The 14,957-nt window shown below is 44.0% G+C and overlaps 1 protein-coding gene across 12 annotated transcripts in view; it reads left to right on the plus strand.

The window, feature by feature from the left end:
• The window catches only part of SYNE2 (spectrin repeat containing nuclear envelope protein 2), a 339,154-nt gene that overhangs the window by 296,719 nt on the left and 27,478 nt on the right, over nucleotides 1–14,957 (plus strand). For 11 of the 12 annotated variants that reach the window (XM_078448168.2, XM_078448169.2, XM_078448161.2 and 8 more), the window contains 2 exons: nucleotides 2,606–2,764; nucleotides 4,090–4,256. In XM_078448168.2, the coding sequence (XP_078304294.2) occupies nucleotides 2,606–2,764; nucleotides 4,090–4,256 (326 nt within the window). Of the gene's footprint in view, nucleotides 1–2,605; nucleotides 2,765–4,089; nucleotides 4,257–10,879; nucleotides 11,170–14,957 lie in introns of those variants that run through there. The other variant, XM_078448172.2, reaches the window with a different exon arrangement.

The following is a 14,957-nucleotide window of genomic DNA, read 5'->3' on the forward strand; positions in this document are numbered from 1 at the left end:
ATTTCATTGAACCGGAGGCCCTTTTCAATTGGAGCCCAGGCTGGCTGCTGTTCCTTTAGAAGGCAGCAACATGGTTAACAGATTTGACCCTTTGTTTCTCCAGTGCTCAATGCTGAAGGTTTGCACACTTTTAATAAGCTTTTTAAAAACTCACCTTAAATGGGGTGGGGGAGGGGGGGGAATTGCAGTTACCGGCAGCTGTGAGCTTTCTGCTCTGTCTTACACAGATGACCAGTACCCATTGGTATATTAGAATCAGGACTTCAGCAAAGAGGTCTTGTCCGGCCTTAAGAGCAATGTCTCTGCAGTATCTCTCTGGGCCCAATGAGCAGCAACAGTCTTACTTAGTGCCTGACACAGGGGTATTTCATCCGAGAACTCTGTATTCACATGCAATCCGATGTTCCTTTCAAGTAGCTGTTTTTTTAAAACTCTCTAAAAGAAACCGTCAACAGCTACACGTAGTACCTCCATGGATCACTTCTCCTTAATAAACATTGGATCGTGGTTAGAGTATAATAGTACATGTTTGTGACAGGATGGAACTAAAGGGTTCGAAAAGGTCTTTGTTTTGAGAACATATAATCCTAAGAAAAATAAATTCCTTAATCTCATTTTTGTGAATGAAGAAGTGTATTTAAAGGATGAAATTCACTTTTGAGTGCCTTTGAATAAAGTAAAATAATTTTTTCTTCTTGATTTTAGTATTTAACATTCACAATGAACCATAATTTTAAATGATCTCTTAGAATTTTTGTTCATATTTTATATAAAAGAAAATATTTAGAGTATGTGAAAAGCCTCCTAAAACTTAAGGTAGAAGCGGGAGACTGGGGCCCAGATGTTCTTTTAATTGTTACCATTAGGAAACCAATCAGAATGGCACTGTGCAAAATGCCAGGATTTTAAAAAGCTAAGATAAATAGATGCCCTCAGGAATGGAAACACAAAACTTGTTTTTTAGGGATAGTTCTTTGAGCCTTCTTAACACGTTTGGCTGGGTGAATGTATAAGCATTAAGTATTTTTGCCTCACTCTGAGAAGATTACTTGTTTTCATTGTACATAGCAGGAAAATCTCTGGGAGTTCTACCTTAGTTTCCCCACCTGTAAGGTGGGGTGTTAAAACTTTATCTGGGGCGCCTTGGTGGCTCAGTGGTTTGAGCGACCGGCTGTCCGTGAGTTCGAGCCCCGCGTGGGGCTCTGTGCTGACAGCTCAGAGCCTAGAGCCCGCTTTGGATTCTGTGTCTCCTTCTCTGCCCCTCCCCCGCTCATGCTCTGTCTCTCTGTCTCTCTCTCTCAAAAATAGATAAACATTTAAAAAAAAAAAACTTTATGAAAAGAACTCTTAGCTACTTCTTTTAACCCTAAGATTCTAAAGATTTTTAAGAGCCGAGAATACTTTTGTACATTTAGAAAGTCTGATTTGCATTCTTTATACTTAACTTGTAAATTTGAACCCTTTAAGGAGGAAGAGCCTTTGTCAGCTTAGGGGTTGCTAATGCATAATACAGCATTGGGTATGTGGGGTCAGCCTGCTCACTACAGACCAGTATGTGGTTCCATTTCCATACTTTGCATCTAAAGCCAGAGGGCATAATGGGAAGGTGGATTAAATGAGAAATGTGCATTTGTTTTTTAATTTTACTTTGCTTTATTTTGGAAATCTACCACTAAAATTGTGAAATAAATTTAATTTTTAGTCCATTTGCATTATAAACATTAAATTAATGTTTTGATCTAGATTTATAGTTTTTAAGTTGAATAGGCAGGACATTGGCCTTAAATAGAAATAAGGACTTGGTCATTTTTAAAAAGGTAAAAGATTTGAGAGCATCTGGGTGGCTTAGTTGGTTAAGTGTCTAACTCTTGATTTCAGCTCAGGTCTTGATTAGGTTCGTGAGTTCAAGCCCCATGTTACATGCTGGATGTGGAACCTGCTTTAAAAAAAAAAAAAAGTAAAAGATTTGGGTCATAAAACTGTAAATTAGCATGTAGCAAGCCATCGATAAAGGTATATTGAAAGAACAAGGATCAGAAGAAATTTGGGTGATGTTTACTGTATTTAGCTAATCTTTCCTATCTAATTTTTAATATGACCTGGTAATAGTAGATATGCATTGAATAAAACTGAATTCTTTCGGTCATTTACACTTCAGACATAATCTTGATTTTGTTGCTTTTATGGCATTTATCAAAAGGTGTAACTGTTGGGGCACCTGGGTGGCTCAGTCGGTTGAGCATCCGACTTCAGCTCAGGTCATGATCTCGCAGTCCATTAGTTCGAGCCCCACGTCAGGCTCTGTGCTAACAGCTCAGAGCCTGGGGCCTGCTTCGAACTCTGTGTCTCCCTCTCTCTCTTCCCCTCGCCCACTCACACCCCCCACCTCTGTCAAAAATAAATAAACATTTAAAAAAAATTTTTTTAAAGAAAAAAAAAAGGTATAACTGTTGATGTTGAACCCTAGGTAATGGGTAAAGTTATTTAAGTCTACAGGGTTACTGATTAAAATGAATGAAATTCATAGTCTTTTTAATGGGGGGAAGGGAAAGGAAATAGTTTCCTTCCTGCCAACACTCAGCTGCCAAATCATTTTCATTTCCAGGTGGCTATACGCAAACAGGAGATTGAAGACAGACTCAATTCATGGATTGTGTTCAATGAAAAAAATAAAGAGTTGTGTGCATGGCTGGTGCAGATGGAAAACAAAGTTCTACAGACAGCAGATCTTAGTATTGAAGAAATGATTGAAAAGTTACAGAAGGTAAGCAGGAATATCCAGATGGTTGCCGTTAGGACTGCCTCGGAATTCTCTGCCCTCATTCCCAGGCTCACAGTGGCCTAACCTGTTAGATATGTTTCTAATAACATTGCAGAAATTTGAACGCCTTTCTCACTGTCTTTATTCATTCGCAGAGAAAAGTTGGTAAGTGATGATTCCAGAGAGATGGGGGAGTTGTGGGACCATCATAGGAGGGCATGAGGCTTGTTGTGCCTACTCTCAGGAAGTCTGGCCAGAGCAGGGCTCTTGTCAGCTTAAGCATCAGTTCATATGCCAGGGGTTGTGGCTTCTCTGGTTGTCGCTATGAGAGAGCTCCCCTCGCCAAAGGGGAGACGCCAACAGCAACTGGGGCTCATAATTTTTGAAATGGCCACCAGGCTCCACAGGGGAAGGCTTCTTGCTGCGGTCACCCAAAATGCCACTCGGTTATTTCAAGAAAGCTCTTACTGGGGCTCCTGAGTGGCTCGGTCGGTTAAGCATCCCAATTCGGCAGAGCCTGCTTCAGATCTTGTGTCTCCCTCTCTCTGCCCCTCCCCCACTCACACTCTTTCTCTCTCTCTCTCTCTCTCTCTCTCTCTCTCTCTCTCTCTCAAAAATAAATAACTTTTTAAAAAATTTGTTTAGAAAGAAAGTGGGGTGCCTGGGTGGCTCAGTCGGTTGAGCGCCTGACTTCGGCTCAGGTCGTGATCTCACGGTCTGTTGAGTTCGAGCCCCACGTCGAGCTCTGTGCCGACAGCTCAGAGCCTGGGGCCTGCTTCAGATTCTGTGTCTCCCTCTCTCTCTGACCCTCCCCCCTTCATGCTCTGTCTCTCTCCGTCTCAAAAATAAATAAACATTTAAAAAAAAATTTTGTTAATAAAAATAAAAACGTAAAAAGATAATAACTACTGGGGCGCCTGGGTGACTTGGTTAAGCGTCCGATTTCGGCTCAGGTCATGATCTCACCATTCCCGAGTTTGAGCCCTGCATCGGGCTCTGTGCTGACAGCTCAGAGCCTGGAGCCTGCTTCAGATTCTGTGTTTCCCTCTCTCTCTGCCCCTCCCCCACTCACACTATGTCTCTATCTCAAAAGTAAATAAACATTAAAAAAAATTTTGTTTAAAAAGTTAACTACTGCCTTACGTATTACACATGAGCCAAGTGGGTGTTGTTTGACTTTTTAGCTACTCACTGAAGAGTTGCATTAACAGGTAAGAGAAGCTTTTGAATTCTTTTTTAATTTCAAGAGGCGGCTGTATGTTTGTGACTGGCGAAGAAGTGAATTTTCAGTAGTAACTGAGGCTTTTGTGTTTTGGTGCCTTTGCCAGGACTGCATGGAAGAAATAAACTTGTTTAGTGAAAACAAGTTACAGTTAAAGCAAATGGGTGACCAGTTGATCAAGGCCAGCAACAAGACAAGAGCAGCTGAGATCGATGACAAGCTCAACAAAATCAATGACCGCTGGCAGCATCTTTTTGATGTCATTGGATCAAGGTGAGAAATGGCCTAGAAGTTACTCTTATTTCCTAGGCACCGTGGTGACATCACACATCCAGAAACTAAGCTTAGTCTCCTCTAAAGCATCCTAGCAGTTTCATAAACTTAGGAAGGCAAACTTCGGGTGAAATTCTTATTTCAACCTTTTAGGAAGATTGTATTTTCATATATGAGACTTCAATGTTTTTTTCTTTAGCTTAAAATTTCATGTGAAGTTAGGTTTAATTTGAGAAGAGATCCTGGACGAAGTATTTAGAAACTTCAACTCTACTTCAATGCTTGTGTGTCCCCCAGATGAAATCGTCTCTGCCTGTCCCTGCTTGTATGTAGGCAAATGCAAATAGGTCGGGACATGTGCCTGATTTCTAGATGCTGGTCTGCAGGCCCCAGTGGGCATCTGGTCCTAAGATGTGGCCTTAGGAGGTGTGTCGGTAGCCACAAATCAAAGCTATATTCTCTAGTGCAACCTTATCAGAAATAAGACTGGTAATTTTATCTCCCCTCACAGAATAATGAAGCTGACACCACCCAGAGCTTTTAAGTGTCTTTTGTCTTCAAATTCTCTCTCCAAAGACAGACCCCAACCGAAATGTTTTTCACGTGCAACCTGGCCCGCAAAAAATGGTCACTCAGCTCTGGGACCACTCATGGCAGCTTTGTGTTTACACTGGCCATGCGAGTCTCTTCTGTAGCAGTGTGCTCAGATATTTGGAACACGCCTGAGATGCAGAATATACAGGAGGACCTGTAAGGAGAATGAGGAATTAGGGAGTAATGAAAATAAGATGCTCTTAATAATTTGGCATTTATTTCCTTGACCTCACTGTTTACTGTAAACCATAAGTGAACCTGATTCAATCAGCAAGGGCGCCAGGCTAAGGGCTATGAGAATTACAGACAGGAAGTAAGATGAGTCAATTACGTTAATGGGAGCAGACATCTGAGCAGCTGTAAAGCCAAGTGGTTTGCGAGCTCAGAGCTCATCTTTCTGGAGTGGGGGCAGGAATGAGGAGGAGCCTTTCAGAGGAGTGGTGTTCCCAGATGGTCCTGAGTGATGGGTTGGGATCCTTGAGGGTTACTGGTGGCAGAGACCGTTACGTTGTGAGCAAAAGGATACAGGGATCGAGCAGCTTGGAAGTCTTTCAGAAAATAACAAGAAGCTCCATTGGCTCAAATGTAGGAGATGAAGCTAGAGAGGTGGATTAGGGCTAATGCTTAAAAGACCTTCAATCTCAACCGAAGATTTGGCCTCCTAAATAAAGTCTGAGTCATTCATGGTTCTTGAGCAGTGGAGGGTTTGCCAAAACAAACATTAGGGTGATTTGGCTGGCAGCATAGGCTGGGCGGAATTTAACTTGTCTGTATTGCCAGTTGAAAAAAAAAAAAATCTGTAGAAATCCATGGTGGTAACCCAAAAAAGATTAAGAGCACAGGTTTTGAGCACATCCTGCCTTTCCCACTTACTGTAGAAACTTGAGTGGTATCTAACCTTTATTTTATTATTATTATTATTTTTTTTAATGTTTATTTATTTTGGGGACAGAGAAACAGAGTGTGAGTGAGTGGGGGAGGGGCAGAGAGCATGGGAGACACAGATTCCAAAGCAGGCTCCAGGCTCTGAGCTGTCAGCACACAGCCCGATGCAGGGCTCGAACTCACAAACTGTGAGATCATGACCTGAGCTGAAGCCGGACAGTGAACCAACTGAGCCACCCAAGCACTCCAGATCTAACCTTTCTAAGCCTCAGTTTCCAAATCTGCAAACTACGTCTAATAGCACTGCTTACGTCAGAGGCTGCTATGAGGATGAATGGTTTGTGTCCCGCATGTGGCACAGGACCAGCCTGTAGGAGCCAGCATTCCCTGAGTGGCTGTTATCATTGTTTTCCCCTAAGAAGACTGTAAGACGAAGTAGCATGTTTATTAAATGGGAGAGGATTCCCTCAGTTGTGTCTAATACTAAGAGGTCTTTCTTCCAGGAGACCAGTGTCTTTGACTCTCTTAAATTCCCAGTGCTTAGAACAGTGCCTCAGAGAGGCACCTGGGTGGCTCAGTTGCCTAAGCATCCCACTCTTGATTTGGGCTCAGGTCACGATCTCATAGGCTCTGAGCTGGGCATGGAGCCTGCTTAAGATTCTCTGTCTCCTTCTCCCCCTGCCTCTCCCTCTGTCTCTCCCTCTCTCTAAAAAACAAAACAACAACAACAGAGCGTCTCAGATATTGGTTGACGTGAACATTTCAGTGCCTAAGAATGCGATCGTTTCTGTTAAGTAAATTGTGTCTAGCATGTCTTTGTTGACATCGTCTTTATATCCTAAGTCTTCTGGAGCACCTGGCGCTAATCGAGAGTATGATGACATCAGACCTGTTTATGGATCATTTAGGAGTAAGGTCTAGATTATGCTTCCCGAAGACTAGAGTGACAGTCCATTCTTTTTTTTTTATTTTTTATTTTTTCTTTTTTCTTTATTAATGTTTATTTATTTGAGGGGGGAGGGACAGAGAGAGAGAGAGAGGAAGAGAGAATCCCAAGCAGGCTCTGCCCTGTCAGCACAGAGCCCACCTGAGGCTGGACCTCATGAAACTCGAGATCATGACCTGAGCCAAAAATCCAGAGTTATATTCTTGACCATGTGCTTTTTACACATGATTTCACTTAATCGTCATTGTAATTCTGAAAGGTAGATACCATTATCCCATTTTACAGATAAGGAGACTGAGAAGTTGAAGATGCGTAACCTGCCTGTAATTACATAGCCAGCATGTGAGGTGCCAGGATTGCCACTCATAGTGGTGTTGCCTCCCTGCTCCCCTAGACTCTTGCGGTTTGTAGCGAAGAGAACAGAAGGAGAGTCTAATCCCTTCAAAACTAGAGGACTTGGGAGAGAGTAATTTCTCTTCTCTTAAAGCAAAGACCAGGTGAGACAGATGGCTGAGAGCCTAAGAAGCTCTGAATGGGGTTTACCCTTCAGTTGACTTTGTGGGTTGAGGCAAGCTGAGACCTGCCATAGCCTCACGTGGAATTAGCTCCTTGTCGGATCTCTGACACTGATTTCATGCTGGGTACTACGCAAAGGTGTCACCACCGAGGAAAGGGGTTGGGAGCACAGGCTGCAGAATTTAGATTTGAACAATGCCAAGCAGAACCTTTAGTGTCTTGGTTGATAAGCTAGGCACAAGATCCTGGATGAGAGAGCAGCAGGACAGCTATGGGTCTGTTTGCACACATACGCTATTAGCCTGGGGCGCAGTGCAGGGTGGTTACATGGTAATGAGGAGGAGAAAGCAGGCTTAGACCCAAGCCACTGTTCTTTCTCTACTTGTAAGGTGTTCTTCAGCTTCTGTAAAATCGTTAAAGCAGAGAACCTGAAGGATACATCTCCCCAAATTACCAGCTAATCAAAGGAGGGAGCAGGGGAACCTAACCTCACATAAGGTTATATTGGCCTTGGGTGTAGACATCAAAATTCCGAGAAGTGGCTCTCCATGAGAATTGCTGCAGGAGATTTTCCCAATCGTCATGGGCCCTTGGGCAGCTGCTTACCTTAATGATATCTAAATTCATGTAAAACATGCTATTCATTTCACCAACAGAAAGGCCATTGAAGCACTATGTTTTTGGTTTTTTTTTTGTTTTGTTTTGTTTTGTTTTTTTGGTGTATGGTGTGATTATTCTAGAACTCAATCTGACTTGATGACAAGAAATACTAATTTTATACTACTATGCTTGTTTGACAGATTAAATGAAGAGTTAACTTTTTTATGTTTTGGGGTTTTTTTAATGTTTATTTATTTTTCAGACAGAGAGAAACAGAGCATGAATGGGGGGAGGGTCAGAGAGAGGGAGACACAGAATCTGAAACAGGCTCCAGGCTCTGAGCTGTCAGCACAGAGCCTGACGCGGGGCTCGAACTCGCGACCACAAGATCATGACCTGAGCTGAAGCCGGACGCCTAACCGACTGAGCCACCCAGGAGCCCCAAGAGTTAACTTTTTTTAAAATTACAGTTATTAGGGCACCTGGCTGACTGGGTCAGTAGACCATTCAACTCGATCTCGGGGTTGTAAGTTTGAGCCCCACATCGAGTGAAGAGATTACTTAGAAATAAAATCTTTAAAAAAATTGTTTTAAAATATTGTAGCTATTAGCTCCTCCCCCTTCATGTTTTCTTAGATAATATCTTTGAAGACTCACCCAGCAAAATGTCAATGCAGGAGAGACAACTAAATTACAAGAAGTTTTCAGAACTCCCAATATGTGTGATCCCGTTTTAGAGGCAGCTCAGCTACCTATTAGTGGGAACACTTTAGGCACGAGATGTTGGATGATGGACAAAAGGTACAAAGTTGGCTTGCTTCAGCCAGCACAGACCAAAGCTCTGAAAAGGGGGTCCTGCCCGCCCCCCCCCCCACCTCCCCACCATCCTGCCTTCAGTGGGACTGATGCCAGAGGAAAATTCAGTCTCCTACTTCTCATCTGTGTCTACCTGGATTTCAGAAACCCAACAGTTGAACTCCTTAAAAACCCATCTACTTTTGTTTCCCAGAAACCCCTCCCCATTGCATTCAGTAAACCCCTAGCTTCATCCTATGAAGTAGGAGCCCTGTGGCCACTGGTCAGTCTGTCTTTGGTAAGTCACTTTGGCTAGTTGTGGAGCCTCTTCAGAGACCTGGGGAAAAGTAGCTGAGGAGAAGGGAAGCTCTTTTTAAAGACTCTTTCTAGCAGTATGTGTGAATGATCTGGTCAAAGCTGTCAGTGCCTAAAACAGACGGGACCACTGGATGGAAAGACATACTCCAGAATGTTTACATTGGTTATCTGTTGGTGTAGGCATCATCAGTGACTTCAGTTTTCTTTTTGCTTATCTGTTTTTTCTGAATGTTCATTATGGAAAAAGGAACCACGGGGGCTTTATTTTTTCTTTTCCTTAAGAAAAAATGTCCTCAATGTTTTTACCTTTCTCTTTAATTTCTCTTGATGGTTGGCGCGCCTGGGTGGCTCAGTCAGTTAAGCCTCTGACTTTGGCCCAGGTCATGATCTCACTGTCCGTGAGTTTGAGCCCCACGTTGGGCTCTGCGCTGTCAGCTCAGAGCCTAGGGCTTGCTTCAGATTCTGTGTCTCCCTTTCTCTCTCTCTGCCCCTCCCCTGCTCATGCTCTCTCTAAAAAATACAGATCTAAAAAAAAAATTTAATTTCTCTTGATGGCAACGTCATTAGCAGACTTGATATCCTTAAGCCAGTGTTTCAAGGGGGGGACTTGCTCAGGCATGCTCCCATACGATCCCTCCCTGTTTAGACTAGATAGTTCTCACTATCAGAAGAATCAAGTCCATGAAAAGAAACTTTTTAACTAAGCATAATTTTCACATTTCACCTACCAAACGTGAAAACCCCACCTGTTTCACAATAGTAGCAATTAAAATTTTGTCATTTGAACCTAGCAGTTATTACCATGGCAACTATGTGTTGGGAGTGTTTTCCATCCCTTGCAGAATGGGCAGGGAGATGTGTGCCTTTTTAAATTGATAAAGTTTTTCCTTGCTCTCTTTTTATCTGTATTTTCTCAAGGTTATTTTGGAAGACCAAACAATGCCGCTAGTCATAGAGTTGACTTGCTCTGGCCTGATCCAGTACAACTGGAAGGATTTAGAGATTTTAGTGCAGGAGAAGCCAGATGTGAGGTCACCCTCCCCATCTCCATTTTCCTTCCCATCAGCCTGATCTTTCCCCCTCTGGAGCATGGGGCTGCTGCTCCTGGGCCCTGAGGGTTGGGGAGTTTCCTCAAGAAGACCGCAACCACCGGGGGGTCAGTGAACGGACAGCATCAGCAGGTCCAATGTACTAGTCTTTGGGGGATCATACTTAGCAGGTCCCAGGGACAGCTAAGCGTGTAGGCACCAGTTAGATGTTGCATTTGGGGAGAACGGTTTCCAAGACTGTGCTCTTAATTTCACGGGTCTAGAATGTGCTCGCTGTGTTTCAAGGTGGGGATATAATAATTATGGTATGTTGGGCTTTAGGGACCCATGAGAAATGATATTGTTGAGGCTTCAAATAAGGCGGAGAGTAAGTCTGAAAGGGGCTGGACACAAACCAAGGGTGCTCTGGTAAACAGCCACTTGGGATACCCTAGAGAAACCCAGATTAGGGATATGGAGGAATTTTCAGAGACATTATGGTCAATCCTGGGAGGAGCTAACAAGGAAAATTGCAAAATCTCTTCCTCTGCAAAGTCTTGAACTCCATTTGTACTATAACATAGAATTTTTTTGCAAAAGGCGGAGGAATGGAGTTGGTGAACTCTCTGCCTTTTCCTAAACCAGGATGCACAGGGCTAAAAAGGCAGGGCAGAAACCCACCTCCCACCCCCGCATTCCCTGGAAATTTCTTCCTCAGGAGGACCCTAGGAGGGTATCCCTGTTGGACTCAGGGGTTTCCAGTTTCACCAGTTTTTTCCAATCTGAAGCCAAAATTTGGCTTGAGGAGGACAGAAATCCTCTTTCCCGTGCCCCAAACCTAAATGTTTCTCTTCCCTCTGTTTACAGCACTTCATAAATAACCCACAGCCAAGATAACACTGTGACTTTCTTCCTCCAGCATTGCAATCCTGTAGCGTCAGAACAAAGACTGTGTGTGTGAGAGAGAGAGAGGAAGGAGCTGGAGATATTTGTTTATTGGAAGGGAGAAAACGGAGATTAAAACTGCAGTGAGCCGAGAGGCAGGTCGGCTCCCTTCCTGGGGGCGCTGCTTTGTGGCCCGAGCCTGCGGGAGGGCGGCCGCTCGGATGCTGAGCCAGGGGATGGACTGGCGGGTGGCCGGGGGAGGGGCTGCCTTGGCCCGGGAGGTGGAGGTGCAGCCGGGAACTTGGAGCTTCCCCTAAACAGAAGGAATGGTTTTTTCTCATCAACAGTAAGTGCCATTTCAGCCATCAGCCCAGCATATGGCCGAGGGGCGGCTGCTGCCTCTGTATGTCTCCCTTTCTTGCTCCCTCATTTTGGTTACAATAGGAGCGATGGATGAGATGGTGGCTGTGGAGTGTGTGTGTGTGTGTGTGTGTGTGTGTGTGTGCTCAGCCATGGGGAGGGGGGGGATGGGTTCTCTCCCAGTGTCAGCTCGCGAGCGTGGCGTCTGCGCCCAGCTTTTGACAAGCAAGGGAGAGGGGCGATTATGCTGTGTGGAAAATGGAAGTCCTCCGGCGACATGAATGCTTCAAAGAGACGATTAGCTCAAATGTCTCAAATCAGGGCTTCAAGATCTTGGAGTAATTGATTATCTTACTATAAAGCTGTTTAGTCACGTAAAAACATGCATTTGTACAGAATCTGTATGGTGTTTTTAGCAGCTGACAGCTGCCCCCAGGTTTGAGTAGCTGTTTGTTTCTGCACAAATTCAGATATTTTGACCATCTCGGTTTTCAGTATTTTTTAAGTTATGCTGTCCACATTGGCATAGGATTTTTCTCATTGATGATGATCTAAGGTCTTTGTATTTTAGCTGTAGACCCTTTAGCATGTAGAGAATAGGACTGCAGTGTAAATTATTCCATATAGGTGAATTTGATACTAGAAACCTCCATCACATGTTGTAAGCCTTAGGTCTGCTACATAGAATGATACTAACCAGATTTGGTTTTGTTTGTTTTAGAGGGAGACAGGGCTCATAAGTATTGTATTCTGATCTATCACTATTAAAATAAAACTTTATTTGCCTTGATTATCTGCTGCATTTCTACCCATAATCCCTGCAAAAGATCTCCTAATTTGTAGCTACTCGTAGTAAAAATTCTTATTTTGTTTGATTTCATATAAAAAGGTCTTCCAGTAATCTACACAGGTGAGAAACTTCCCCTTTGCACCTAAAAATGTTGTTCTCCCAAGCCTCAGAATTAGAATTTGACTCGGGAAATCACACTTATTGTTTGTAGAGAAACAGGATTTCTATATGTGGTGCACCTGGGTAAAACATGGGCAAGTTAGAGACGATGAGCCACGTAAACAAACTGCCTCCATGGTTGATGTAATGCAATGTTGTGGTTGCTTCCCTGTGCCAGCGGTCTGGATTCTGAATGGGTTTCCTTGTTTCTCAACATGAACTCGAGATTTAAATGTTTCCAAGAGCGATATTAACAAGGCCTAACATGGAGGTTGGTTGCCTGGGTTGGCAAATGACCCATACTTCTTGACCCTGGAAAGGTGATAATGAGATTACAGTATCTGTATAGAATACGATACAAACTCAACAGTACACGTGAGGGTTCCTAGAGTAAGTTGTGACGGGATTATCTAAAAAAAAAAAAACAAACAAACAAAAAAACAACATTTATTTAAATCACCATGCAATTTTGGATATTACGTCCTCAGTCGGAGGTTGGGACATAGGGGTAGGTTGGATCCTGATTAGGTGAATCTTTTATAGCTTCTTGGCAACGTTCTTCTTTTCTTTTCCTCCTACCTTCCCTTTCTCTTTAATTTGACCTAAGGGTATGTATGATTTGTGTGCCTGTCAATATTTCGCTTGCCCTGTATGGAACCAGATCAAGTCCGGCTAGTATCATTCTATGTATCAGACCTAAGGCTTACAATGTGTGATGGAGGCTTTGAATATCAAATTCATCGGGACGCCTGGGTGGCTCAGTCGGTTGAGCGTCCGACTTCAGCTCAGGTCACGATCTCGCGGTCCGTGAGTTCGAGCCCCGCCTCAGGCTCTGGGCTGACGGCTCAGAGCCTGGAGCCTGCTTCCGATTCTGTGTCTCCCTCTCTCTCTGCCCCTCCCCCGTTCATGCTCTGTCTCTCTCTGTCTCAAAAATAAATAAATGTTAAAAATTAAAAAAAAATATATCAAATTCATCTATATGGAATAATTTACATTTCAGGACTATTCTCTACATGCCAAAGGACCGAGCATGTAGGGCTTGCAGTGTGGCAGCAAATTGTTCTGTGGCAAGATGGCTTAGAGGTGCTCTGACCTTTACCTCTTTCCTTTAACATAGAACCTAGCTATGTGTTTTATGAAGAAGACAAATTTGAAGGTATGGGTGAACCTCCTTTACTCATTCAAAAGATATTTATGAAACGCCTCCTATATTGTTATTATAATGTCGAAATTCAATCTAAGTTAGGTTATCAGCTCTTTGGGAATAAGATCTGTATTTCAGTTGTCTCCTGAATCCTTGGGATCTGCACAGGATCCAAGACAAAGCACATGGTTAAATGCTTACTGAAAGGAAATCATGGAGGGGCAACTGGGAGCACCCGAAGTATAGCACTTGGTGGACAGGCTTCTACCCCCGCAGCGTATCCTAGAGCCACGACTCTGGACTTCTAATCACGTTCCCTACAGCAACAAAAGGCATCCCGTGCCTAACGTTATCTCATGGGCTCGTGTGTGCACGTTAGCGTATGTAGGTTTATATGAGTTGCCCTGAGGAAAGAGCCTAAGAACAGCATGCCCAGGTTGAAATCCTGCCTCTGCCATTTAATCATATGTGACTGGGGCAAGTTATTTAATCCCTGTGCCACAGTTACCTCCTCTGTCAAATGGGGATGCTAATGGTACTGATCTCCTAGCATTGCCAGGAGGATTAAATGAGTTGCCCGGGTATAAAGCACGACAGACCTGGCACAGGTACATGTCAGCATGGTCTGTAGTTGTGCCACATGGTCGTAAAGTTTGTGAATTCTAAAGTGTGCCCAGTGTAGACGCTTCAAAAGAATGGGACAGCACTAGAAAGTCTAATATTTTGTTCCCATACTCCATTGGATTGTCTTGAGCACTCCATTTTGGACGTCACTGGCCTGGAGTATCAGTCCTGGTGAAGCCAAGTAAATTATTCTTCCACCTGCCTCCTACCAGTCCCCACCCCCACTTATTGTACGTCTCACCCTGGGATTAATAGGATTCAAGGTCGCTTCGTCTCTGTTTACATCCAGGTTCTTTTGTCTGTTAGCCGCCCCCCCCCCCCCCCCCCCCGTTTAAAGAATTGCATTTTAGCGCTTTTCTTTTTAAAATAAAGAGGCTGGGATACTGAGGATGGCGTAGGGTCAGGTGCTGGATGGAGGTGGAGGCAGGAGAGCTGTGCGGAAGCTGCTGACCCTCCTCTCCCCTCCATTCTAGGGAGCTCTCAGGGCTGGGCTGCCTCTCCAGCCAGAGCCTCCAGAAGAGCAGCCCCTTGCAAACTGCATGGAAGACTCCTTGTCCAATAGGGCCTGGGTTTCCCAGCTCCTCTGGCATTGTCTGGCGTGTCCTTTCTGATCCCTAGGCAGTCAGGGTGACAAGATACTGGGGGGAGGAGGGTGTCCCTCGAAAGCCACAGGGACGAAGGCAAGATCTAGGTTACAACTGCATCCAAGCCTGGCCCCAGATTCTGTTTCTTCCTTTTTAATAAATCATCTTGAGGCTTTGAAAGGAACTCCTTGTGGTATTTGCAGTAAGATTGTAATTTGGAAAAACTTAACCACCATGAAAATCCTCTCGATCGTGGTTTCTGGGCATTTATCTCTGTTAGGCACAGTGCCAAATGCATTTCATGTATTTATATCTCCTTCAGCCCTCTCAGCCACCCAGTGAAGGAAGGGACTAACTGCTGTTGACAGTTTTTCAGATGAGCTTAAACAGAGCTAGGATTCAAACCGAGGCCCTCACCACAAAGTCTGTGCTCTTTACCACCAGACTCCGTGGCCGCCTCCTAAGCTGGCCTC

Source organism: Panthera onca, chromosome B3 (genome assembly GCF_046562875.1).
Source record: "Panthera onca isolate mPanOnc1 chromosome B3, mPanOnc1 haplotype 2, whole genome shotgun sequence".
NCBI lineage: Eukaryota > Metazoa > Chordata > Mammalia > Carnivora > Felidae > Panthera > Panthera onca.